This window comes from Triturus cristatus, chromosome 3_1 (assembly GCF_964204655.1).
Source record: "Triturus cristatus chromosome 3_1, aTriCri1.1, whole genome shotgun sequence".
NCBI classification, from domain to species: domain Eukaryota; kingdom Metazoa; phylum Chordata; class Amphibia; order Caudata; family Salamandridae; genus Triturus; species Triturus cristatus.
Window position 1 is genome coordinate 873,006,258 of NC_140583.1, and position 27,036 is coordinate 873,033,293.

Consider the following 27,036-nt stretch of genomic DNA (forward strand, 5'->3'; position numbering starts at 1 on the left):
AACTACTGAACAGATTGGCAGATAAACTAGACAACTGTGTTAGCCCTCGACCACCAGCCTACTACCCTCAAGTACCATTTGGCTGCCAGCTCCAGCCATGGTCACATCAGCAGATCAGGTGGGTAGATAGTACTTCATCCAAGCAAAGCAACTGCCAACGCAGTGTCTTCTTCCTTTTAGTCCGGTGGCATTTAACAAACTGTTAAGGGATTAGTAACAAATGTTGACATCTGGAAAAATTTAAGATATGACTGAGCAAGGCAAAATTCCACTTATCGGGATGTCATCGTTCACCCCTACCACCTCCCATCTCCTTCAGGCATCCTCGATGCATACCCCACTTAAGTAACTTTATCAAAAAAGTGTCAATTTGGCTGAAGGCAGAAACGCTTTCCACTGTGCTGAAGAGACTGTTGCTAAGTCACGTTCATGTAATTACATTGGATGCAGCAGTCTCTCCCATCATTTCTTTTATGTGGAGATACCAGACCCCATTTTACTATCTCGGAACTCAGGCCAATAAAAAAAGAAAACACCGAGCCATGCTGCAATATAGCTCATTTCTCAGCCCCTGCCTACTATAAAATATTTGCCGAAAAAGAGGACAATACAGTGAGGGTGCGGGAGCACACGTTACCTTCTGCCATGCCACAAATACAGTGGTGGAATGTAGCAAAGAGTTCTTATATCCACCTACTGAATGATCTCAGAACTTCTTACATCTGATCTAGTAAGGCCTCCCTCAAAAGACAAAATAAATCTGAACTCTCGTGCTGTCAGTAATATGCAGAGTTCAGGTATAGGGAGTGCTTTTATTTGAAGATTCTCTCCCAATCCACTATTGTTTTATTGTAGGTCTGGGCAACTGAGAATTGTGCTCTACCTCAAAAGGAACCAATCAGGAAGAGACCGAATAGTTAGTCACATTTTCATCAATTGCAGTTTGTTACAGTGTACTTACCATTTCATCCTCTTCTGCTTTTTTCTGGGTTTCTTCCTTCGCTCTGTAAAAGGATGCATACAGAATTCAGTATATATTCAAGATTAGAAAGGTGGTTACAAGCAATCAGGGAGGCAATCTTACTGTTTCGACTTTGTTTTAGCTTCTGCTCGATGTTGCTTCCTTTCTTCATTCTTCTTTGCGAAGTAATTGTCTCTGAAAAGAGAAAAAGAAGTGCATTTGGACAAGCAGACGTTATAATTCAGCAGTGACAAGCCAAGGAAAGCATTTGTTAAAACACAAGTTAAAAATACTCTTATCACCAGCCCTGCTTTCATAGAAGTTAAACTTGTTTGAGGAAAGCAATCTCTAATTTTTGTTGGACAAAGGACTGTTCCTATTCAAATCAATTTAAGCTCATTTGCTTTTGGCCTTTGCTTGGCCCCTTCTGTTCCTACAAAGAAAGGAGCTGCATTAAGAGTTTGAAAAAATTAGGATGGCCTTGTTCCCTCTAAATACCGCACAAGTCACCAACTCGTGCCACGTTATTTAAAACCTCGCCACAACCCCTTTAAAAGATTCTCTTCTAAAAATTAGACTGCACAAGCACGCAGGGCCCTTCTAACCAACACAGCAGTTTGCTAAAGTAACACATAATACTAACCACATAAACCAGGACACAAATAAATAGTATTTGAGAAGAAAAAAAAAATGCCATCTAAAGCATGGCATTGTTGGGTTCTACAAAACACTACCTTTAGCTTTGAATCTTTACTGACCGCCAACAGTTAAAACAGACAGGACTTCTCCAAAAGGGTTTAAAATACAACATATTTCACAAGAAAACAATCAACGCTATTAACCCTGGGTCACCAAATACTTGTTCTCAGCCAGTTCCCGGCTCAGGTCTGGAAAAAAGCAGTAGGAGCTTCTCGCACAACATCACGTTTTTCCTTCTACTTCGCTGTAAGCAGCACTGTTTCTCCACTGAGTAACTACATTACAGTGCCCACATTTTAAACATCTTTTCTCGAATTCCTTGGGGAAAGCCTGTGTACCTCAGTCACTAGTTTGAGCTCTGGTGCTACCTGCCTCACTACAACACTGTCTCCATCTCTGCAGGAAGCTGCTCCCGTCTCAGCTGCGATAACGCTAATGGTCTATTTATTCTATATTCTCAGGTTTCACTAAAGCCGCAACAGAACCAGCCCATAGCCCTGGATGCTACTAAATCCACCAGATGATCTGCATTTAGGCTTGTGGATCTAAACATCTGCAACCAGTTATTTGGGTTGTAGCTCCACCTTTTATATCCAATTTGCGGCCTCACATCTTCTCAACTGCCCTTACCACAGTTGCAGAGTTCTATGTTTATCGTAGAGATCTGCATGAATGGCGTTCAGGGCTAAGAAATGTCTGCACCTCACCATCTCTGACCCACTTGCCAGGCCACCACAGTCAAAAGTTGTCAATTGCTTTTTCGACTTGATGCTGCACCACGCCAGAATGGCTTTCACAACTCCCAGAGGAATGGTCAGCTCAAGGATCTCTACCGTGTTGGACTGCTCACTCTGACCAATTTACTATGCCCCCCCCCCAATCCTTTCCATGCACCTCTTCGGACTGTGCTTCCCATGTAAAAGCGGTACATGGTATTGCCACCTCAGGACATAGCTGGGTTCTGAACTCAAGGTATGCACTGGCTGTGTGCCAGTGTAGTTGGGAACGGGGTCCTGATAGTTTATCTGTTGGTGCCATACCAGACCTCAACATCTACATCAGGTGCACCGCTGCTTTCCTCACCAGTGATGGTGATCTAACAGATCTGCTTCACAGGGCGCGCAGACACCGAAGACCACAACAGAGATCTTATGTCATAATGAGTCATTTAGGACCAAATCTAACCACTTCTTTAGAATCCCCAAACTTAAATTTTGTAAAGGCTGGCTTTATTTTTAGAAAGCTTAGAATAATCACGGAGATCCAAACTTACATTTACCCAAGAAGCACCTTGAACATAATTTTTCTAGACTTTTCTAGACTTAAAGCAGCATATAAAATTGTGCTCCTGCAGCGGTTTGCAGATGTCCCCATTGTATTCCATGCAGTGCCACAGCTATTACCAACTTACTTTGTTAATACGATCAGGTCCATATCTTTGTACTTCTGGTCTGGTGTTTCAACAAAAGTTTTAGCTGCTTCATTAGAGTCAAACACAGCAAATACAGAACCCTAATTGGAATAGAAGGATGTGGTCAGAAATAGCTGTTAATGCATAGCATCTTACATGATGTAATCAAGGAAAACCTACCTTAAACGCCCTCTGGATTGTTCTCCTCATTTGAATGTTTTCTACTTGACCTTTACCATCAAACCAGGTTTTGATTTCATCCAATGTTGCATCCGTCGGGAATCCTTTCTACAAAGACATGTAAAGACTAGAAATTAGTAAATAGCCAGCATTGAAGAAAGAAGAGAGTTAACGTCCAAGAGTCGGATGATGGAAACCTCACGATGGGGAGTTTAAGTTACATTGTAAATAAGTCTACAATGCTGGGACAGGAAGTTAAACGTAGTACATTGAGCTAGCATTTGATCAACAGAACCTTAAGCTAAGCATTAAGAACAGAGGGCAGGAGGAGAATTTTGACTTTGTTAAAACACTAACTGGAGATTCAAGTGGCCGATTTGCCCATTTTGCAGTACAACAGCATGGGAGAGGGTGGCTTGCACTTGAAGGGGGAAAAAAACCACAATTATGCCTTGCTTACAGCGTTGGCTGCAAAATACAGCAGATCTCTAAAAATTAATTGTTTAATGTAAGCAAACACTTCATGCAGGGTAATATTTTGCTGGAGGCCTTTGACTCAGACTGACACTTGAAATACAATGGACTGTTTAGTATTAAGTCCCCAAAACCAGCATGTGCTAAAACACATCAAGAATACTAAAAGGGTCGCGTAAAGAGCATGAATTCCACACACTTACCCAGCTGTGGTACATAACAGTAAGAGGCACCCTCAGGAGTTAAACTACTGATCTGCTAGTTATTTTTAATCATTACCTATCGTACCCACCAAGCTGGTCAAGATCTGTGTGGAGCACAAGCTAAACTAAAGAAAAGAAGCCAGACTTAACACATGCTAATCAGTTGTATTTGATGCAGTTAAGTTCATGCCCATGTAATCTTGTGACAAACTGTGTACAACAACTAGATGGCTGGATGACTCTGCCCTACCAGAAACTCATTCTGCCATTGTTCAACCTAAAGAACTGCACTTCCCATTCAAACCTGGTGCTCTTCCATGGGCGCCCTTCCACACAACTGAACTACTGAGACAAGTTGACCTAGTAACAAAGCTCAGCTGCTCTAAAATTAGTTTAGACAAGATATATACTAAAGGGTTAATAAGCCCTTCTTCCATTCACCTTCCTTTTTTGCCTCCTGTTCATTTAACGGCCATCCCTGTTCTTTAAACTACTGCATTCCAAATGGAAAAACCTGAAATACTGAAGTTTACAACTTAGAGAGCAGAAATCGGTATGGTTGTAATTACCTTATTTTTATTTAAAGTCTTCGGATGCCAGTGTAATCTATACAAGCTAAAGAAATCATGGACTTTACATTGTTCTGCGAGTGGTCTATAAATCACAGGGTGATGCTGGATAAATGTAGTCCAGAATTACTAGATCTGCGCACACGAGGAGCAAAGCACTTTCTCCAGACAAACCACTAAAGTTTTAAATTGCAACAACGGAATTTTAGGGAAAGAATCTGCCACCTTGCGATTTGCAGTTATATCAGCATTTAAAGTATGATTTTCAAGACATGAGCATCAGGGTCTACATTCAGATTGAAAAGCAACACTGCCTTCTACTGAATCCCTCCACTATCTGCCACCTACTAGCCCGTGCATAGGATTGTATATGGTTCGATTAATAGACAAGTGTTGTCCCTCTGCACACCATGTCACCTTTGGTGCATAACCTTTGCCCCAATATGTTGCATAGGCTTGTCCTGCAGCCTTATGAATAAAGAATACCATCAAGAAAAGAAAAAAAAAAAAAAAAAAAAAAAAAAAAGTAAGAGTGGCTTTATCCAAGACTGAAGTAAAGGTTAACCTATGAAGAGCCATATTTACCGGAAGAGGTAACAAATTCACAAAAGGAAGACTAGCTTGCCCACATACCCAGAAAGTTTAAAACCAAATAACCTTTAATGAAGTTAATGCAAGCATTAGCAGAAATTCCACGTTAAGATGTAGGAGCAAAACCTTAAAGCAGCAAACCACGGGCACATAACTACTATCCAAAAATAAGTGGTAAACAAAGAATCCATTTTAAACGCCATAGAAATTCAATATGCTGCTTGAAATGTCAAAAGAATCACATGCCACTGCTCACACCTTGATTAGCTTATAAAATGAAATTTGAATTGTATTGACTGTTCAATTCGTTAAAATCATTACAATACAAAAAATGTGTATTACCCTTCCACCCATACAAGGTCAACCCAGTAAGCAAATCAGAGGCTCAATTCCAAAACTCCAAGTGATTTAATGATGAAACCTAAATAAGTTCCTACTAAGAACGCCGATGTTGAGGGGGTGGAAGGGGAATACAGCCTTTTAGGGTTTACTCTGCACCTGCTAGCGTTTAGGTTCACCGAAACCACTTTAAAAATAAATTTAAAAATTCCCTTAAGTGTAGCATGTCCCCTGAGGAGAGGTTCTGTATCATTCAATCTAGCTAACTGTGAAGCCATTTTTGCCCATCTATTGACACTTTCCATTTGAACTTAGCAGGTGTGCACTGACCTGGTCAGCAAAAACCATAGTAAATTATACCAGTCAGTAGGAATATTTTGCACTCCTCTGCTTCACTGTTACCCAGCACTGCCCTGGCCACGTAAAGTACTTCTGGCAGAATCACTTTCTTTGCCTCTGTAGATGGCCTTTATTATTATTAGCGATATGGACCACTCGAAAGGATACCGAGAAAAATATTCATAATTGTCCTCCGAAATCATGCCATGCAACTCGCGTGCAGATAAATGTACTCTTTCCTTCCGGATCCCAAGGTTTAGTTTCCAAATGACAGTGTTTTGTTAATTTCAAGCCATCATTTGCCAAGGTTAATTGCAAAAAAGCCACACCAGGCCCTCTTTTCTCTCCTTGTGCTGATGGAAGTGAAACCGAAGCGCATGGGGGAGGCATGTTTTTTGCTACTTGCCTTTTCATTTTAACTTCAATTAGTAGTTCGCAGACATTCTTTAGGCACCAAGAAGCTATCCAGATCACTGCCCAATACACAGGGCCAACTTACTCTGGACTGGAAAGACCTCAGGAGAAAAAAAATAAAAATACAAGCCACACCCCTTCATCAGCCCCTTGTCACAAGCCAACTACTGGCTGCAATGCCATTGACATAGCCTGTAGTTGTTGGATGTCTCTGCTGCACATGCAATTTGAATCAAAGGCTAGTGTGGCTTTCCACGGCACAGAAAGAAACGACTAACGACAACCCTGCCAAGTTCCATGCATCAGGAGTTAGACTAAGGCATTTTAGTGTGGTGGTCAGCATAACCGCACTTAAATGCAGAGTCACACATTCATACCGCTTCCTAAAGTTGCCGACAAGCAGGAGACGGGAGTGCTATTAGCATTCTGAACAAAGTGACTGCCCGCATGCTGCAGTGGCAGCCGTAGAGTATGTGACAACACTGCCCTCCTGGTGTTCAATTTGTACTTAATTTTACATCATCTGGTGATGTCCAGTTGCGCCGGCCAGCCTGGGCTCAGCTGCCCTCGCTGGCTGCAGTACTGCAGCAGCATCCAGGTCACGTGACTGCAACATTGTACATTTATTTGCAGAGAGGACTTAAGCCACTAGTGGGTGTAGCCAGCGAGCAGGCAGTAGTTACGTTTTAAAGTAGTTCTGCAGCCTGCAGCTGCTTGCATTGCTGCCTGTGCCTCATTATGCCACAGTCATTCTCAGGTCTGTAATCTGACTGGATTATTGAATTTTAGCATCAGCCTAAACTCGCCACAGGCTACACTGGCGCAGAGGTTGGATGCTGCAGCTGTGCCCTGCTCTCAGCTGACCGTGGGAGACTGAGCCATGGCTGCAACTAGTCTTACTCCAGCAGCCAAAGTCAGGTCTCTCATCCTAAAATATATTTAATCTACAGAGTCATCCAGAGCCTGTAGCTCAGTGCTCTCCTCAGGCTGCCCTGGAGTGGTGATGTGGCATACTGTGCAGCGCTCTGCTCAGCTACAGCATGTCAATGACAAACAAGTAAATCTAGCAGCTTGGATACGGACTGCCGTCTATCAGCCTGGTTGTGCGGGTCCCACGCGGGACAGAGGCCCTGCACTGACTGGCAGTTTATGTGGGGGGTGCACAAGAGGTAAGGATTACTTCTAATTACCATGGGGCCTAAGAACCGCAACCGCTCTCCATCCACATTATTTGAAGCCGGGGCTTGACCAGACTGTACAGAGGACATGTGCAGAAGTTTTTGCTGCCGCTCAGTGAGGACAGCAACGCACCAGGTGGTCTTGACTGCTTCAGACAAGTGAACACTACCTCAGTGCAAGTACAGGTGAGCAAAAATTAAGCACTTACTTCTAAGGTTCATATAGCACCAATTGGAGTAATTTATTTTTTATTTACGTTTCCTTCATCGCTCGATTTTACTCACCCCACCTCTGCCCCCACTGACTTTTGATCCTGAAGACCAAAATTACAAGGGTATTCTTTACCCATAATATTGTTTTCCCAGTAGGATAACACTGTACTGTTTTGAAAAGTTTGTGTTTATTTTTCAAAGTGAAAAGTATTTTTATTTAAAAAACGTACTAACCCGATTGCAAAGATCTTGGTCTTAAAATATAGTATTTTTCTAAAATTGGTCTGGATCGCCAGTCATGTCTTCATTATTGGTCATGGTTGTGCAATAAATATCTTACACTGCTGTGTTAGACCTAAGGCTGCTCGCCCACACTACACAAATAGATAACTTAGGATTTTACATTGAGCCCTGTACACTTTTGGGGAATCCCTAGGCTCTGTATGGTATAACCATCTAGTCAATCATGACATTTGTATAGCGCAAGGCCACCAAGAGTCGTCCCAGGATGAGGACTTCCGTCTTGTCTGAGTTCAGTTTGAGGCAGCTGTTCATCCATTCGGCGACGTCTTTCATCCCCTCGTGTAGGCTGGTTCTGGCGGAGGCTGGGTCGTTGGGGAGGGAGAGGATCAGCTGGGTGTCGTCTGCGTAGGAGATGATGTTGAGGTTGTGTTGGCGTGCGATGGTTGCGAGGAGGCTCATGTATACGTTGAAGAGGGTGGGGCTGAGTGAAGATCCTTGTGGTGCGCCGCAGGTGACTTCGGTGGCCTCGGATCTGAACCGGGGAGGGGAGGGGGGGGGGGGGGGGGGGGGGGGAGGCGGACTCTCTGGGTTCGTCCGGCGAGAAACGAGATGATCCACTCCAGCGCCTTCTCTTGGATACCGGTGTTGCTGAGGCGCTGCACTAGGTTGCGGTGGCAGACGGTGTCGAACGCTGCGGAGAGGTCCAGGAGGATGAGGGCCACCGTTTCCCAGTTTGTCGAGCAGGGATCTGATGTCGTCCGTGGCTGCGATGAGGGCGGTCTCGGTGCTGTGGTTGGCTCGGAAGCCGGACTGCGAGTGGTCGAGGGATCCGTTCGTCTCGAGGAAGGCGGCAAGCTGTCTGTTGACGGTCTTCGATGACTTGGCAGGGAAAGGGAGGAGCGAGATGGGTCGGAAGTTCTTAATGTCGGTGGGGTCCGCTGTTGGTTTCTTTAGGAGGGCGCCGAGCTCGGCGTGCTTCCAGCTTTCCGGGAAGGTGGCGGTGTTGAAGGAGGAGTTGATGATGTCTGAGTTGAGGTGCGATGATGGAGTCGGCCTTGTTGAAGTGGTGGGGGCAGGGGTCGGTTGGGGATCCGAAGTGGATGGTGTTCATCGTGCGGATGGTGTCTTCGGTGCTGACCGGGGTCCAGGTTCTGAGGGTGGTGTTGGGGGGCGTGGTCGGAGTGCCGAAGCTGTTGTGTATTTCGGCGATCTTGCGGTGGAAGATTGAGGCGAGTGAGTCGGAGGTCTTGCGAGGGAGTGATGTCGTTGTTTCCGGCGTTGGGGTTGGAGAGCTTAGACGATGCTGAAGAGTTCCTTGCTGTTGTTGTCCAGTCGTTCTTTGAATGCTGTCTTCTTGGTGGTGCGGATCAGCTGGTGGTGTTTGCGGGTGGCGTGCTTGAGGGCAGTCCAGTTGACTGTGGTCTGGTCGTTGCGCCAGGCTCTCTCGATGGTGCGGCAGTTCTTCTTGGAGTTCATGAGTTAGTCGGTGAACCAAGAGGCTTTCTTGCTGCCGTGTCTGCTGGGAGGGGTCTTCAGTGGTGCGAGGAAGTCTGCGCAGTTGGTGATCCATTGCGTGAGGTTTTTGGCTGCTTCGGTGGGGTCCGTTGTGCTGGCAGGTGGGTTCTGGCTGAGGGAGGTGGTGAGCTGGTCGGCGGTGATCTTGTTCCAGTTCCTGCGGGGAACCTGTTGCGGGTGGTGGTGGTTCTTCTGAAGCTGAAGTGGACGCAGCTGTGGTCAGTCCAATGAAGTCCGGTGGAGTGGCTGAAGGAGATGTGCTTGCTGGAGGAGAAGACTGGGTCGAGCGTGTGGCCGGCGTTGTGGGTGGGTGTTCACCAGTTGTTTGAGGCAGAGGTTGGCGAGGTTGTCCAGCAGGGTGGTGGTGTTGCTGTCTTGGTTGTTCTCCAGGTGGAAGTGGAGGTCCCCTAGGAGGATGTAGTCAGCGGAGGGGAGGGCGTGCGGGCTGATTAAGTCTGTGATGTCTTCGCTGAAGCGCGTGCATGGTCCTGGGGGTCAGTAGATGAGGGTGCCTCTGAGTGTGGTCTTGGGTTCGGTGTGTATCTGGAAGTGGAGGTGTTCGGCGGCGGTGAAAGGGTCGTCGGAGCTGGTCGTGATGCGGATGGTGTTCTTGTGCACGATGGCGATGCCGCCTCCAGTCTGGTTGACGCGGTCCCTCCGGGTGATCTCGTATCCGTCCGGGATGGCGATGTCGGGCGCTGAGGAGGCGTTCATCCAGGTTTCCGTGAGGAAGGCGACGTCTGGTGATGTAGTGTCAAGCAGGTTCCAGAGTTCGATGGCGTGTCTGTGGACTGAGCGGGTTTTGAGCAGGATGCACTTGAGGTGGTTGGTGTTGGTGTTCGGCTTGGCGGGTGCGATGCAGGTCCGGAGGCAGGTGAATTTGCAGGCTTGGCAGGTGAAGGGTCCGTGGGTGCGTTTCAGGGTGGCTCGGTAGCATGCTGGCGGTTGGCCGGTGTTTAGTGCGTTGAGGGTGGGGGCGTTGTAGGTCTGTCGTGTGGTCTGGCGATGGCAGGGGTCGAGGGTCCTGGCGCTGGGCGCAGACTGGCTTGCCTTTGGCGCACAATTGGCGCACCCACTGCGCGTGAACGCTGCGCGGACTGCCATAAATGGAGAGGGGGGGGCGGAGCGAGGGAGGAGCAGCTGGGAGGCGGGAGCGGGGTGGCGAGTGGGGAGGGGAGCGGTGCGGTGATGCTGGAGGGAACGGGGGTGGGGCCGCGGGGGAGCAGCGGGGGAAAAACGGCAGTATAGGCACAAAAACAAACAGTTGAGAAAGAAAACAATTACAAAACGGCGAGATCAGGGGCACAACAGTAGAAAAAAACAATTACTGGCACAACAGCGAGATCAGGGGCACAACAGTGGATACAATACGGGCAGCGGCAATGGAGACCGGGCACACGAGGATGGGCCACGCGGCGGGTGGAGCGACCAGCTCTGACCAGGTCAGGTCTAGTGGCAATACCGTACACAGAGCCAGCTTACTAGTCGTTGGAACACCACTCAATCACACTGAAATTATGAAAATGTCACATAGCTGCTGTGGTTTCAGATTGCCCATGTAACGACACTGAAGAGGAATAGCACACAAAGTGAGGTGTGCTGGGTTTAACCATTGTTCGCATACACTATTCTACGCAAATTGCTTTCCTCAAGAAGGTAGGCTTGCCAGAGGGTGGTACCAGACAGCATGACTTCACTGTATGCACTGCAAAAATAAAGATAAAGTTTCACGCAAATCCTTTCAAGTGTCAGCGCTTCAAGAATCTTTAAACGTGAACAAATGGGTGGCATTTTCAATTGGAGTAATGGGTCAACTGGTGGGTGGCAAAAAGCAGACCATGCACTGTTGCTAAAAGGAATCCATATTATGGAGACCTCTTCAGCCACTTCAGGCTTTTAAGTCATCATTTGCAGGCAGAGATTGTTGATCTGATGTAATGTTAAATGTCAAGTCCAAAAAGCAACTACCTGCCCAGTTAAGGCCACTTGGAAGCTAGGGAAGCATAAGGCAGCCAGCCCTTTTGCAACAGACTGTATATATGGATTGGGAGGGTGGGGGCGCAGAAGGAAAAGCAAGAATACAGATCTCTGAGCGGAGTTTCCTTAATGATCTCCATCTCGGGACGAGTGGAAACAATGGTGGCCTTCAGACAGGTCACCTCCCCTAGCCTCGGTAAACATGGTCAAGAACTTGGGTGTTAAGTTGGATGACGCCCTGTCCATGAAAGTCCAAATCCAGGCAGTCGCAGGATCTTGTTTTGGCCTCCTGCAGATGCTCAAGTAATTCCTCCCCCTACAGCCTCTCATCCACAGGAAGACTGTGGTCCAAGCACTGTCTCTAGGTTGGACAATGTAAAGGTCCTATACCTGGACCTCCCGGAGTACCTACTGAACAGACTTCAGGTGGTCCAGAATGCAGCTGTCAGGGCGGTCCTCATGCTTGGACCGAGAGTTCAGATCTCATCTCACCTAAAGGCTTAGCACTGGCTTCTCCGAAAAAGAATCTACTTTAAAGCCTTGCTCTTGGTTTTTAAGGCTTTAAAAAGGTACGGACGCTCACTATCTAAGGAGAGTCTCACACTAGGTCATCGGCAGAACCCTTAGCTCATCTTCGGCATCAGGCGGGTGTTCCTAAGTTTACCCGTACTGGTGGCCGCTCCCAAGTTCAGGCTGCCAGAGTCTGGAACCTTCTGCCGGAGACACTTGGATGGATGCTGGACTTACTTGCCTTCAGGAAGCTGCTGAAAACGTGCCAATTTTAGCAACAACCTTAAGGCTCCCCCCCCCCCCCCCCCCCAATGACAGCAAAAGTCCAGCCCTGAGGTTCATTAGCGCCGGGACACTGTCTGTGCGCTCTACAAGTACCCTTTAACATAACGCGTAAAATCAAATTCTAATCATGTTTACAAAAGTTCATTAGACACCTACTGTAACTAGCGCCTGGGAAGGAAACAGATCTCGCATCGGCCACTTTAGTCTGATTGAGTAGACCAGCAGACCTCAGATCTGCTGCATCTAATCCGATTTGAAAGCTTACCTCCTACCTGGCATATCTCTGCATCAGCTACAGAAGCAAACTGAGCTGGCATCCAGCAGCTTACAACATGCAAATTTCTCCCATGCAAAGAGAACCCCAGAAGAACACCTAGCCTGGATGAGAATCCAAATACATGGCAGTCCCCACCTCCTGCATGCCATACTCAAGGGACCCTCCAGGAGTCCAGACAATGGAGGACTCTACACAGAAGCCTGTGCTGGTAAGATGTTCAACTTGATAGAACAGTGCACAGAGACAGTCAGGGGATAAAACATTAAAAAAAAGTCAAACAAGCTTACGCTTCCAGAATTTTACTAGTATTGTTAACTGCCCCAAACCGGTCCTAACGCGTAACGGGCCTTGCAAGCCCACCCCAAGAGTTTCAACACATCTGCTTTAAATGGAATGTTCATTATTGGCAAACCGGTTATCAGAATGTCCTTTAGACAGAAGGCTCAGAACAAACTCCTTAATGTGTTGAGGGGAAAAAGTCTACATTTATGCACAACATTCTACTTAGAATATCTGCAGGCCAGCGGCTTCGAGTTTAACACAACGTTCGCTAAACATTACTGTACGGGCACCCAAACGTCACGGAACATATAGGCGAGAGAAAATGTATTAAGAAAAAAAAAAATCACACCTATTACCGCTCAAACACATTCTAGTATTAATACTAACAGATTTATGCTGGAAAACATGATTGTCACTTACAGTAACTAACAAGCATGTAAGAAATTAAACTGTTGCAGATTCAAACTAGTCCATTTCCATTATTGCGGATGATTGAAGCCCTACTCGTTCACAGCCTTCCAAAATGTATGAAAATACAGCCTGAAGGTGGTGCTAACACGAGCTATTGTGGTGGCACTAGGAGACACCACAATTTGGCCTCCCAACAAACACCATGTATCTACTTCAATAAAGGAATAACTTTAAAATGTCAAAAGAGTGGCACTTAAAGATCCAAGATGCAAAATATTTGGAATGTACTTTTTCCCCCCAATAAGCTCAACACTGCACAAACTGGAACTACCAAAATGTTCTCCTGCTATTCACGTTCTTGGATCCTCCTATGCCAGGTGATAGGGTATCAATTTAGCCATGCAAATTTACTGGAGCACAGATACATTTCACGTACTACCCTATTGAAAACACCATTGAATCATTACAGAGCAGCTAGAAGCACAGGTTTACTCTATTTCAACATTTTGTATCTCCACAGTCCTATGGTTCACACCAAGACATACAATTTTCACTGCAATGTTTTCTTCAATATTCAGACCTACCAACAGATACTTACAACATACACCGAGCGGTTTTTAACAGCATTTTTGTATTCTTCAGTTACTTCTGGTAGAGGTTTAGCAGGAGACCTTCGGACCTTTCTTTTATCTTCACTTACTTCTAGCATTCCAGTACTTGATTTGACAAGAGCATTTGCTATTACATCAAAATCAGTACTAAGGCGGCTTAATCTAAAATAAAAACAGTTTCACAAAAAAGTTATAAGTCTGCAGAGAAGCATGAGTAGGGTGTATTTACTTAAGCATAAATTGGCAGTGCAATATTTTTAAAGCACATTACAATCCACCATTAAATAACTTATTAATAAAACCATTGTCGAGACAAGTTGGTTAAAAACAGCTAGTTCAACAACTTCTCAAAAAACTGAATGTTGTTCTAGTGGCAATGTTCTAATAGAGCAACTGAACTCCATTTTGAGACATTAAAACTTAAGAAAACAACCCTTCAATAAACACATTCAGATGTTATGCCCCGTTTGGGGCTCCGAGATTATAGATTCAACAGACGCTCCCATAATAATTTAGCTAAACAGTGTTGACGCTGCAATTCACATCACAAATCGTAGTTGAGAGCATTAACATCTTGCAGATATGTATACCAAAAGGATTACTAGTCTGAAAATTAATTGTACTGGTCTAAATTGTAAACCAAGCAGGTCATAGTTGAGCTCTAAGCTACCACTTTAGCACAAAGAAATTCTGCAGTGGCAATACAAGGACATGAATAGAGGCCAGAAAATGACAGTGGGCGTGCAAGACAGATGGTTTAATGAAGTCTATAACATAGGTGGAACATCTACAGGATCCAGCAAGTGAAGCTTGTTCTTTCCAAGATATCTGAAAGGAAGAAAGCCTTTGAAAGTCCATTGTTTCACCCTGCCACATCCCTTAATTACTTGCAATTTTTGCATTCCCGATCTGCTGTGACTGGAGCTGCCCATGACAAAGGACAAGAGCCAAGACCAGCTGAAGGAGGGAGAAATAAGCCTAAAGCCACAAAAAACAGCAGCTAGAATCTGCAAAAAGGTTCATTTTCATGGGAAAGCTTGAGCAGCGACTGCCTCAGTCAGATAAATCACAACAGGAGACTCCCCGAAAGGAAATACAGCAGTACAGCCACAGTCAAACCCGCAAGTCATATGTACCTCAAATACCATCACAAAATATGCAAACAGTAACACCTCAAGCACAAGTGCTGCCACAGCAAAGTTACCAAGCACCCCCAATAGTGGCTATACCTCTTAAGTGGACAGGGAAGTGTAATTAAGAGGAGGAAATTATTTCCAGATTAATTATGTGGGAGGAAATACGCAATGAAGGTGCCCACAGAGTATTTCCATGTATTCAGAATGGTCAGTGACGCACAGGCCAGATGAGGAACCCACTGTGATGTAGCAATCAACAGTATGCATTCCTCAGATACAGGAGAAACCTGATCTTGTATTAGATCTTGTATTGCTGATGTGATAGCATTTACCATAACTTTACCGGCGACAAGGGCAAGATTCTTGGATACCCGACACCGAGTTAATATTGCAAACAGATGCCTTAGGAGATAACATTAACCTATGGCTCTCTGATAGCCACTGATCATAACCACGTTTTATGGGCATGTGTTATATTCATTGAGCCACAAAAGATGGTTTGGGAAATAGGGGATGATCAACTGTGTTATCCTGAAAGACTAAAACACTTTTCTTAGAATTGTCATCATACTGTTGAGGTCATTATTGGAAGTAAGGACCCCCACATCAGCTAAAGTTTTTGATTCGGTTAGGGAAGCAGATCTTTCCCAAGTACCAAACACCTTGTGGACTAAAATTCCACATGATGTAGACCTTATTCATACTGCTATACTATTTAGGGTTATATTAAAGGATGGTGCCAACTTACCTAGAGTGAAGCAGTATCCTCCTACAGGAGATGAGGGAATCGCCCTTACTATATAGGCATTGCTAGAGCAAGGAGCACTTACCCTGGAGTATCTCCTTGTAGCACCGCGATTAACCTAGTTAAGACGTCCAAGGGTAATCCTTGGCGAATGGTTCAAGACCTGCGTCCCCTGAACGATGTAGTGGTACAAGAATTTCTAACTGTTCCTGACCCCTCCATTATTTTGACAAATTTCTCAGGATACTAAATATTTCTCTTGGAGCTCGGAAAAATTCATTTTTCGGCATCCCTCTTCATTCAGACAGCCATTATTTGCAGCATTCTCCTATCGCGGGACTCTAGTTGCATCCTCTTTTACCTCAAGGGTTTTGCGAGTCCTAGCATTTTCAACAGAGTGATGAAAAATGATAAGACAAACTTTTAGTGACAGTACATTGTTGGAGTATGTGAATGACATACATGTAGTCTTACAGAACAGCAGTGTAGGAACGATAGTAAGCTCTTCTGGTTATGCTTGCGCAGAGAGGATACAAGAGGAGAGAGAAAGTCCAGTACCGTCAAGAGGAAGTCCATTATTTCGGGCAATTACTTCCAGTTGACTAGTCAAAAATCACTGCACCAGAAACCGTTAAAAGGAATGCTGAAGTTGATCTATGCAATTATGTGATACAATGGGTTTTTGATTACAGCACTTTAAAAGCGCCTTTGCTGGCTTCAATTAAACAAACAAAAGACAAATGACACCATAACGTGGACACCATAGATGAAGATTTTTCAGAAATTGGAGACACAACAAATGCCAGTTTTGGGAACTTCTGATTATACCAAGGAGTTCTCTTATTGCAATGATCAAATGCGGACAGCTGTACCTACGCAGAAATATTCTTTGGGATACAAACCCATTGCATATTGAAGTGGACTGTTCGATTGTGATTAGAGAACATTATCCTTGTGAGCAAGCTCTCGTCACTGCAGCCTTTGCAATGCAGAAGAGCACCCCCCCTTATCACAAGGGCAGCTTTTACGTTCTATGCAGAGTATGCATGGTTTACTATCATCCAGAAGACCAAGACTACTCCAACTACACAGAGAGCATCAGAATATGTGGAGATGCGGTCACTACAATCTTTGAAGGTTGCGAAGTGCCATACAGTAAATCCTGCAAAATTCTTTGCTCGTCCTATATTAGTCCGAGGATGATTTTAATAACTTATTTTTATTGAATGTCCATCCGACCAGTATCATAATGCAATTGTGACAACCTTTACGTAGTACATACTTTGAGTTGCAAAGGGGGGGGGGGCAGTGAGCTCATCCAAATAATTGAAATCCTTCCTTTGGCCAACACCAGTCCCAACTGGAGGAGCCGTTGAGTGAGCTTCTTCCCTCTGGGACTGGGGAGAAGTCACAGAAGTATTTCCTCAATGGAGTAGGGTAGAGACCAACCAGACACCTGTCTCAGGTGTCCCAATATCAACCACCAAAATAATTGCAGTTCTGAACATTTCCATATCATATGTAAGAACTGGGCATCTGTATGGCTAGTCAAAGAATGATGCGCATGATTGTGCAACTTACATTCCTAATGAATCTAGTCAAGCAAAAGATTATATACCAGGTAGCAGAGTCTATTTTGTTGATGGTTCTTCTACTGCTGACCAGGATACAAGAGTGAGACACCGGTGCAGTGGTAGTCTGAGCACAACAGCATGATTCTTCAAACACTCCACATAGTAGAGTAGTTAGCACTACCAGCACATTATTTTTATTATTCTGCTCAAGCAGCAGTATTGATAGCGGCTCTTAAGGAAGGCGCAGTAAAAGTCATCTTGATCTATTCAGGATTTAGCCTACGTGACTACCACTGTATTGTGGCAGTTGTGAAATGTGCAGTACTTACAAATGGATAGGATTTGGAGTCTCGTGGTAATGCACTAGCACACTGGGGAGCTAAAGATGCAGCTCAGTGGACACACCCGCCTGTGCAATCGGGTTTACAACATGTCCCTCTTTTGGTGGCTCAGACTGCCTCACAGTCTGACTCTAACCCTAGGCTAGATAATGTTACACCTCATTATTCTGAGAAAGCGTGTTTATATCTTCAAGAACAGCAAGAAATTGCTCTACAGCATGAGACCGTTATGGGAGTCTAGAGGATGCCCCCAGCCAGGGGATGACTTTATATAGACCAATATCTACAGGTAAACCAGTGATGCCTCAGGCTTTACTACGGATAGCTCGTGATCTTTTGCAATTTACCAGCTCATACTTTAAGAGACCACTTGTGTATGCAAATACAACAAGACTGGGGTGTTCCCAATTAGGTTACGCTGTACCTTCAGCCAACAATGCTCTCCCACATTGAAAGTGATAGATTCTATCATTCTAGGACCACAGGGTCCTTTTAGAGCTCTCCCTATTGACTTAGTAGACAAGATAAATAGGTGTACCAACTATCAATATCTTGCAGTTTTAGTTTGTCCTTTTTTCCAAGGGACTGATGCAGGTTCGTGAGTCCACTGTGATACTATGTCAGCTGCCAAATTTCTGATTCGGGAGGGGATTCCATGTTGGGGAATTCCAGAAGGATTAAGAGCCGACAATGGCAAACAATTTGTTAATGCAATCTTCACACATCTAACAACAACCTTAGGGATAAACAAACTGTCCTCCGTTTATCATCCCCAAAGCAATGGAATTTTTGAGCGCCTAAACGGCCTGCTAAAGAAAAAGATCAGCAAGCTATGTGCCACGTTGCATAAGAAGTGGTTGAATTGGCTACCATTGGCACCCTTTTTCCTTAGGAATATGCCTACTTTTGCTTATCACCAGACACCCCCTACCCCCCATCAGATAGTGACAGGGAGACCCATGAAGGTACACATACCTGCCACTAGAACTAATGTACAGGGGGACAGCACAGCAAAAATTGTAAATTATTAAATGCATGCTTACCTCTTTGAACTAATCAAGGTTGCAAAGTGAATTTCAAAACAGGTAACCAAAAGGGAGGAGGAAAACGCGCCACTGCGGACGTCGACCTTCCAGTTGTGCACATTAGGCAACACTGTTTATACCCCCAAATTTGTCCGGAAACAGAGACAGCCCAGATTAGACTGACCATTTAAAGTAAGCATGATAAACTCCTCACTGCCTTAAAGTTGCCTGGAGGCAAGAATACAGCTCAAAGTAGCTTGCATCATGCACAAAGCCTTCTACTCCTGCATATCTGGCACAGAAACTTGTGATCTGCGGAGGAATCAGAAACCCCCCCGATCTGCCAGAGACCTCCTGCTCCAACCTGCGCGCTTTCGGAGGAAAAAAATAAAAAGGCACACAATCTGGCTTTCTCTGGGGCTGCTCCAAGAATATGAAACTCTCTCCCACCTGACATCAGAAGAATCCCCTCTCTGACTCGCTTCAAAAGGGAGGCCAAAACCTTCCTTATGGGTAAATTTCTAGCTTAAACCTGGCCTCCACCATCACCATGGCCCTGATCTATGGCAGTCTATTGCCTCCCTTCGGATTATCTAGTTACCCCGTCAGAATCTTGTAGCCTTGTCTTGAACATTTGTAAATTATATGTTATCGTGTCATGAGTATTTCGATATGAAACCTGTAAATACATGCCCTTATCTCCCACATGTAGATTCCTGTACCGTGTCCCCTACTACTCGATCCATTACTAGTTGGTGTTTATTCCTGTTCTGCGTATTGCTTAATTTATCTGTAATGCGCTCAGATACCCTCACGGGTCAAGTTCGCGCTCTATAAAACTCATAAAATAAAGTTAGACAGCAGGAAACCTTGCATCCATCCCTCCAATATCAGTCGGAATTCAGCATCCCACCAAGCATAATCAACAATGTCAAATGGAACAAGGAAAGGGGGGGGGGGGGGGGGGGGGGGGAGAAATCGGAGAATGGAAGAAAATGATAATAATCTAACTCCAAAAGGATATAAAAAAAAAATGTTTGATAAGGAAAAGATCTACCTGTGTCTAAAGGAGGACTTTACAATTACAGGAGGCAAATCCTCAGATGAAAGCAAATCGTGTCGAAGCAATACCTCCTTCAATAGCAATTCCCAGCTCAGATAGTTGTGGCAGCAATAATAGCAGAAGGGATCCACCATTCTCTATGTTTGGCTACAGCATGGCCCCATTTCAGGTACTTTCCCCAATGTGCCAATACACCATGTTGCCCATCAATCCTTCCCACACTCTTTCAACCTTTTTTTTGGTAGAGAAAGAGGTGGGGGGCAGAAACTAGTACAATGGCAGGAAACTCCACCATCATGCAACTGAGGAGCCAGTCAGGGAAGAAAAACATTGTCAGTTTATCAACGAGAATACTTTCAGATACAGAGATTCATGTCTTGCAGAAAGGTGTGGGCTTTGTACCCACTCCCAAGAACAACAAATTCTGAATGAAAGGTGAATTACATAACTTTTTTTGAGAGGTGCGACTGAGGGCCTTTCATCAGAAACCTGCCCCTGGACAAATTTACTCAGGCCTACGGAATCCATCAAGGCTCTCTCCTGCTGGTATGATAACTAACGAGTTACTGACCTTCGAACAGGGGGTCCTCAAAGAGGTGGAGAAATGCACCCATGGATCTGCCTTCCAGAGCATGTCAAATCTTAAGCTAGAGGCAGTCACATCACTGGTTAATGATACCAAGATTACTATCGGACTATAATGCGGAATGTCTCCCACCAACTAGCAGATCACAAATACTATCTCCCCCCCTCCCCCCCCAAATCAACAAGGATCCTACCAGGAGAGCAAGCACTCTGATTACAATTGCATCCTTTGCAGAGGCACATGGGTGGAATACCAAGAATGAGGCAGATTTTTTGGTAAACATGAGTCTAACCGATCACTTCAATCTTGTTTTTTTACACCTCGGAAATACACACTGGAACAAACACCAGGGGATATGTACCAGCATCCTGGGCGATTAACCTATACAGACAATACAATCGTGATACCCGATCGCCTGGCTGTGTACTCTCCACAACAGGTCTCCTGCCATCCTTGGCCACTCCAGATATGTGCATCTACATTAGAGCGGGGGGGGGGTATATAGAACAAACTAGACCCAAAGTAGTCGGAGCGCTTTAAATGAGCACCAGCTATGTTACATATGGACACATTCATTTTTGTTAGGCACAGGGAGATTAAGTGATTTGCCCAGAATCACAGAATGTTGAGCATCCCTGCCGAGACTCTAACCCGGTTCCCCAGCTCCGAAATCGACCGCCCTAGCCGTTAGGCCACATTCTCTCCCTTGGTGACTAAATGACTAGGTGCGTTTATATTACACACTACGAACAGTTGATGGACAAAATGCAGAACAATGTTATACATTCTCCCCAGTACAGAGATCTGGGCCTAAATCCATCATTTTTTTGCTCACTATGCCATTCCAGTTTGAACCCAGCCATATGCAAATCAGTCTTGACCCTGTGCCTCATGGGACAGTCCAGCCAGAACTGACAAGCCAGGCCCTCCCTAGACTGAAAACAAGCATCCTAGGACCGGTTTCGGGGTTTCACCCCTCTTCAGCCAGGATAGCTTGATTCCAGTGGCATGGAGAGCACAGGACCCACGTCTGGGCATACCCGTCCCAGTTCGGGCTGGACTGTTCCCATGAGGTACAGGGTCAAGACTGATTTGCATATAGCTGTGTCTGAACTAGGGTGGCAAAAGGAGCTAAAACAGGATGATGGATTCAACCCAGATCTGCGACTGGGGGTGTGTGTTTGAAAAGTTTCAGCGCTCCGTCCGTCATCTCCTTGCGTTTGCTTTATTACACACTAGGCAAAAACCAAAAGGAAATGATGGACGGAGTGTTGAACATTGCAAGCACTCACCCCCAGTCAACTGATCTGGGTTTAATCCATCACCGTTCTTTAGCCCACTCTTCCACCCCGGTTCAGACATGGCCATATGCAAATCACTCTGACCCTGTGCCTCATGGGAACAGTCCAGCCCGAACTGCCAAGCCATGTCTTCCCTGGACCGGAAACAAGCTTCCTAGGACCGGTTTCTGGCATTTCAGCAGTCTTCAGCCAGGCTTGCTTGAATCCACACTAGGCATCATTGGTGGCAAATCACCTTTATGGGCCCCTCCACCATGCCTCCACAGTGTTTCCACGACTCCGCTGAACCCAGCACAGCACCCTGGTGCCTTCACACGTAGGACTGCACCCACAACATGTGAAACCTTCCTCTTAGCCATCCATGTGAACACCATTGCAGAATCAAGATTGCGCTGACTAAGTTACATTCTGTGCTGTGTTCCCTTCTTCCCTCTATTGTCACAGAGCTTCACATAAGGTATTTTCAAGCTTTGTTCCCATCTACTAGCCCCCTAGGTAGCGACCGGCTACGCTTGGTCTTTCGAGAGCAAAGTTTATTACCAGACTAATGGTTTTGGTGAACCATAGACTTGCGCACCGCAACCACCTTCCACTCCAAGATGGTGCTGGAATTTGGCCCGTTGGTTGTACGGCCTAGTGGAGCCCACACCTAATCAATTATAGCCACAGGTAGACAATTAGTGCGGCTGCGTGGGTACTTAACTCTGCCCCACTCTACCTCAGAGGTGGCAGAGACTGGGTAGGTCGGACCACAAAATCCATACTTCAGCAATGTGAGTATTGGCTTTCTTACCTACACAGAACCACTGCAATACTTTATTCAAGCAGCTTGACGAGTTGCTTCTCACAAACAAGAACAGTCTTAGTTTCAGCCTGCTAAATAGCAGGCGTTGTGGTTTTTCCTGTGGGGGCCCCCAACATCAAACCGAATAGGATGAATTGAACCCTCCGACAGTGTCGGTGATCTACGTTATGTGGTATGTTCACTAGGGAGTCACATTTGAGGGTTTTTAATGTTTTACGCAGTACTGACCACTAGTGCCATGCCTAGAATTGCTATAGATGTCACTAATCAAGCAGCTTGTATAAATCGCTGTCTCTAGGACGTACATGGTCTTGTAACTTTCTACGGGGCATATTAACAAGCGGCAGCGATAATTATTGCTGGCCGCTTTTAGCGAGAAAAAAGGTTATCGCTGGCTATCGCAGGAAATAATCGCCATGCTAGCGGTGTATTAACGCATAGCGCACTGGCGATAATTTCCCAGCGCTAGCGATGTTTTCCATGGAACATCGCTGGTTTTCCAGCAATGTTCTATGGAAAACGGCGATAACCTTGCTGATACGACCCTGTGGTCGTATCAGCATAATCCACCCCCAATGGTAAGTATAGCCAAGTCTGCTAAAATGCGCGGGCAGCCTTGTAAATATCGCGATGTGTACATCAGCGATATTTACAAGGTTGTACTGCCCAGCGACGCCTACTTTGCATCTCTAATGAGATGCAAAGGGAGGCGTCTGGTAAAAGGGTGCTAACATGCGCTAATGCACGTTATCACCCTCTTGTAAATAGGGCGATATTTTTATCTCCGCTTTTTTGGGGCTTTAAAAGCCAAAAAAGTAGAGTTATGACCCTTGTAAATATGCCCCCCACATTGTGTTCCAGGTCAGTTTAAAAATTGCTTCATGAAGGTATCTTTATATACACTTCAGCTCACATTATAGTGATATATAGTGATTGGTTACCTTTTTCTAATACATGTAATAGGATTCCAACCACCTTGTAGATTAGGTAGCTCAGTCCTGATGAATTGCCATTAGATCGAAATCTACTTAAAATGCGGCAAGAAACAGGTCGACCCACCACCGCACAGTACTTTGAGCGGACATGACCATTATGTCTGCCGTCAGCCAATACTATATTTTTAACCGGACAAGAGGACCCACCTATTAAATTGTTAGGGTAACACTTCGTTAAATTTAAACACTTTCACTAACACCAATCTACACTAGCAGCCCCAAACAATTATACACACTTCAAGTACGGGGAAAAATAAAAGATATCTGGCAAAGAGCCCCGTTGTGGGTGCCTGTCTGTCCTGGGCAATTCGGATTCCACAGTTAATCACCGACCTGTCTTTCATATTCTCTTAGAAGAACTGCAAAGCCTTTTGTTGATTACTCCCGACCGATGTTTAGAACCAGTAGTTGAAATATATAGGGGAGGGTGTGGTTAATATATAAAATATGACGACACGGCGCAACTGCAGACCACAGTTGAGTGCGTCACACAGAATCTTAGAAGAGATCTTGGGAGCAGAATGATAAAGCACACAAGAAAATACACATGTATTCAAGAATAGAGAATAGTTAGTTGTTAAGCATTGTTCGAACTGCAATAAAGGATGTATAGAGAATTGGGTTCAAGTTTAGGTTCATAGGTGACTTCATGTTTTTCTGCAACCAATATGTAACCACCTAGTAATTTTTCGTTCAATCTTTCGTAACCAGTATTGTCTGACTATATATAAAAGTAGCTGCCAGTGAAGCAGCAAATTGAGACCAGCGGTTTTCCTTGTGAGGAAATAGCCACTCTCCCTGCCGCAACAGTAAAAATATGTTTTTACATTGCCAAGAGGAGTCTGGTATTCTTTATTTTTAAGTTACACTGCAACATGTGTGATGGCCAGCAGGGGAAAGATAACCAACATCTTTTAGCTCCACTCTCCAATGCATTCCCATTATCCAGGCAATTATACAATCAGGGAGTGACATCCATTGTCATCAGCTGAAGGGGCGGACAGCCAGGGTTCAGCGGAACATATTGGTGTGCGGATCACCGTGAGTAAACGCCCGGATCCACACGGCTGCAGTAGAGTTGCACGGGACTGCGATCCCGGGGAGAGGCGCAGAAAATACGTATGGTGATACCCAGCTGCACCCTGCCTGCAGAGGTGATCCGGAGGATCTCCAGGTAGGTAAGGAGCCATCAGCAGCTGGAGGGGACCAGAGCGGAGATCCTGTAGGGCACGGAACCATAACCATGAAAAAAAGTCCACACTGCTGCCGTGGGCTGTGAAGGTGGGGTGAGTTGCCGCGGCGGCGTGTGCTGGGCAGCTACCTGAATTATGGCAGCTAGCACGTCCAGTGGAAGTGGGATACAAGGCGGCCGGAGAGGTACAGAGCGGAGGCAGGCTGTGGCATGGTGCGGGGGAGCCTGGGGCCTGCACATCTCCCACCGATCGAGCTCAGCTTTGGGAAGCAGCCACACCATGTAGGGATTTTCAGCTCTTGGGGGGGGGGGGGGGGGGGGGGGGGGGGTTTAAGGCTGTAGCCTGGGCCGGTGAGTACACGTCAACGTCTATGGGGCAGAGGAGTAGACAATACCGCCCAAGACAGAATAGAAGGAGTTGGTCCCCCTTGTTGGTACATAGGCTCTTCCCTGCCAGCCCCTGCCATGAAATGGTCAGTCATTGCACAAATCTATATCAAAGCTAGAAGCATCAAACTGACATGGATTTCTTTCTAGATACCATTACATTCCCCACATTGACACCGGATCAATCCATGGCGTTGGACATCTCGATCACACTCATTACTAGCATATAGATTCGGGAAAAGTGCCAGGCCAGGATGGCTTTCCATCCGAATACTACAAGACATACACAGGTATCCTAGCCCCACAGCTGCTTAGGATTTATGAGGCACTGCAGTTCGCACATCTACCAGACTCTTAATGAGGCTACAGTAGTTACACTACTCAAACCAGACCAAGATCCCACACAACTAGGCTCGTACCACCCGCTAGCATTATTGAAAGCGGATAATAAGATACTGGCTGGTGTACTCAGGGGTGTGGAATTTTTAAAATCTACTTGGCCACGGGACATAATGCTTCTGAGATCAACATGTCCTGAAATATCCACTTGTCCCACCGACTCGCGACAATTATATGAGCTGACAGAAACATTCACTATATTTTTATTTTGTTTTACACGTTGCTGCATTTCTACAGCACTGTCAAGGGCCTGAAGGGGATTCAGGATTTTCTAAAAAGTTACCACCTTGTTAGCTTTGCATGACTGGTAGATTTATTAAATTAATTTATAGCACGCCAACTTATCCTTTAAAGCATGAATTTTGTAGACAGTGGGTTTAAAGTATCTGTTTTGGATGTTGCAAGGGGTTTTTGAAAGTCCTCCAGTTTTGTTGTGGCAAGCTTGCAGTTGTATTTAGGCATGACATGATACATAATGGTGCATTTTTGGTTGCAGGGTATTTGATCATGCTAATACATCATGTCACAAGTTTGAAACCAAAATTTACACAACAACGAAGGACACCTTGCAGTGGTCTAAGCTCAGCACGAAATGAGCAGCATGGTAATTTGTAATATTTAAAAGGTGCTAACTAAGTTACAGGTAAGTAATGTTTATCAATTCTTTTGTTGGACCTTTGCTGGGATTGGATTGTGTGTTTGGGAGGTGCAAATTCTTTACCGCTGTCTGAAATTCGGGGTGTTTTTGAAGTATCCGTATTCTTGACTGGGGGATTTTCCAGAGTGTGACTCGCAGGGCCAGTCTGTACCAGAGACACATTCTTTAGCAGTAGGTGTGACGGAGTTGAAGGAAGATCGGTCCTGTGTAATGGATGGTCTCGTGTGCGATGCAGAGAGCCATGAATGAGCCATTTCTTGCAGACATTGTCATTCTTGAAGAATGTGAGTGATAGGATTATGCATACATAGGTGTTGACATGGTCTGATGCCTACATTCGTAATTAGCTCCAGGTTGGGGAGGAAAAATAGCAATGGGTACCAGTATATAAACTCTTGGCATAATGTAGGTGTGACAGACCCAAAGCGATGGTGGCCATCTCCCGGTGAGGAAACCCCAGATGTAGAAAGATGTGGCATAGAGTTCACATTGAGTAAAACTTAGTTTAACTAAGCAGTGGGCAGAGGCCATAGTCCCCATCATGTTTCTCACTTAATTTGATAGTGCTGGTTCATGCCCCTGTGGCCAGATGGTGAAGAGGTGATCCTTTGTCCAAGTTTGTTTTACGTGAGAGAATCTCAGTCTGACAATATGAACTTGAAGTGATTGAGATGCTGAAGATGTATAATAGCAGGTTAGCACACTGAACAGCTCAGGCATAAACTTAAATAAAAAACATTACTTTTGTCTTTATTGATGTTTTCCTTAATAAACCTAAACAAAATGACTTTCACTATTGTAAAGGTTGGGCATAGGTATAACTCCTGCAGGGATTAGAATACCCTGTGTTTACAGTAAAAGACAGACTATCACTAATGCACCCTTGGAAAGGACAGGGGGCAGGGTTGTTCAATTATTGTAGTGCCCAATATATCACGATCATTAGTTATCAAGAGGTGAGCTGCATAAATAGTCTCAATTTACATGGAAGAGTGCCCTGCTCATATAGGGGGCATGTGTAAAGACGCCATATTCGCGTGACATAACCAGAGCCATAGCAAACAGAATACAAGGTTTCCGTGACAAACAGTCTCTGTAAGACACATGGGCGCAGTCAACATGGAAGATGCGAGGCCACAGTTGGGAC

The 27,036-nt window shown here is 45.3% G+C and overlaps 1 protein-coding gene across 2 annotated transcripts in view; it reads right to left on the bottom strand.

Moving 5' to 3' along the window:
• The window catches only part of SSB (small RNA binding exonuclease protection factor La), an 80,446-nt gene that overhangs the window by 36,055 nt on the left and 17,355 nt on the right, over positions 1 to 27,036 (bottom strand). For both annotated transcript variants that reach the window (XM_085645346.1, XM_085645345.1), the window contains exons 4-8: positions 13,670 to 13,844; positions 3,252 to 3,359; positions 3,072 to 3,172; positions 1,085 to 1,156; positions 962 to 1,004 (exon numbers count right to left, since the gene is read on the bottom strand). In XM_085645346.1, coding sequence (XP_085501472.1) covers positions 962 to 1,004; positions 1,085 to 1,156; positions 3,072 to 3,172; positions 3,252 to 3,359; positions 13,670 to 13,844 — 499 coding nt within the window. The remainder of the gene's footprint in view (positions 1 to 961; positions 1,005 to 1,084; positions 1,157 to 3,071; positions 3,173 to 3,251; positions 3,360 to 13,669; positions 13,845 to 27,036) is intronic.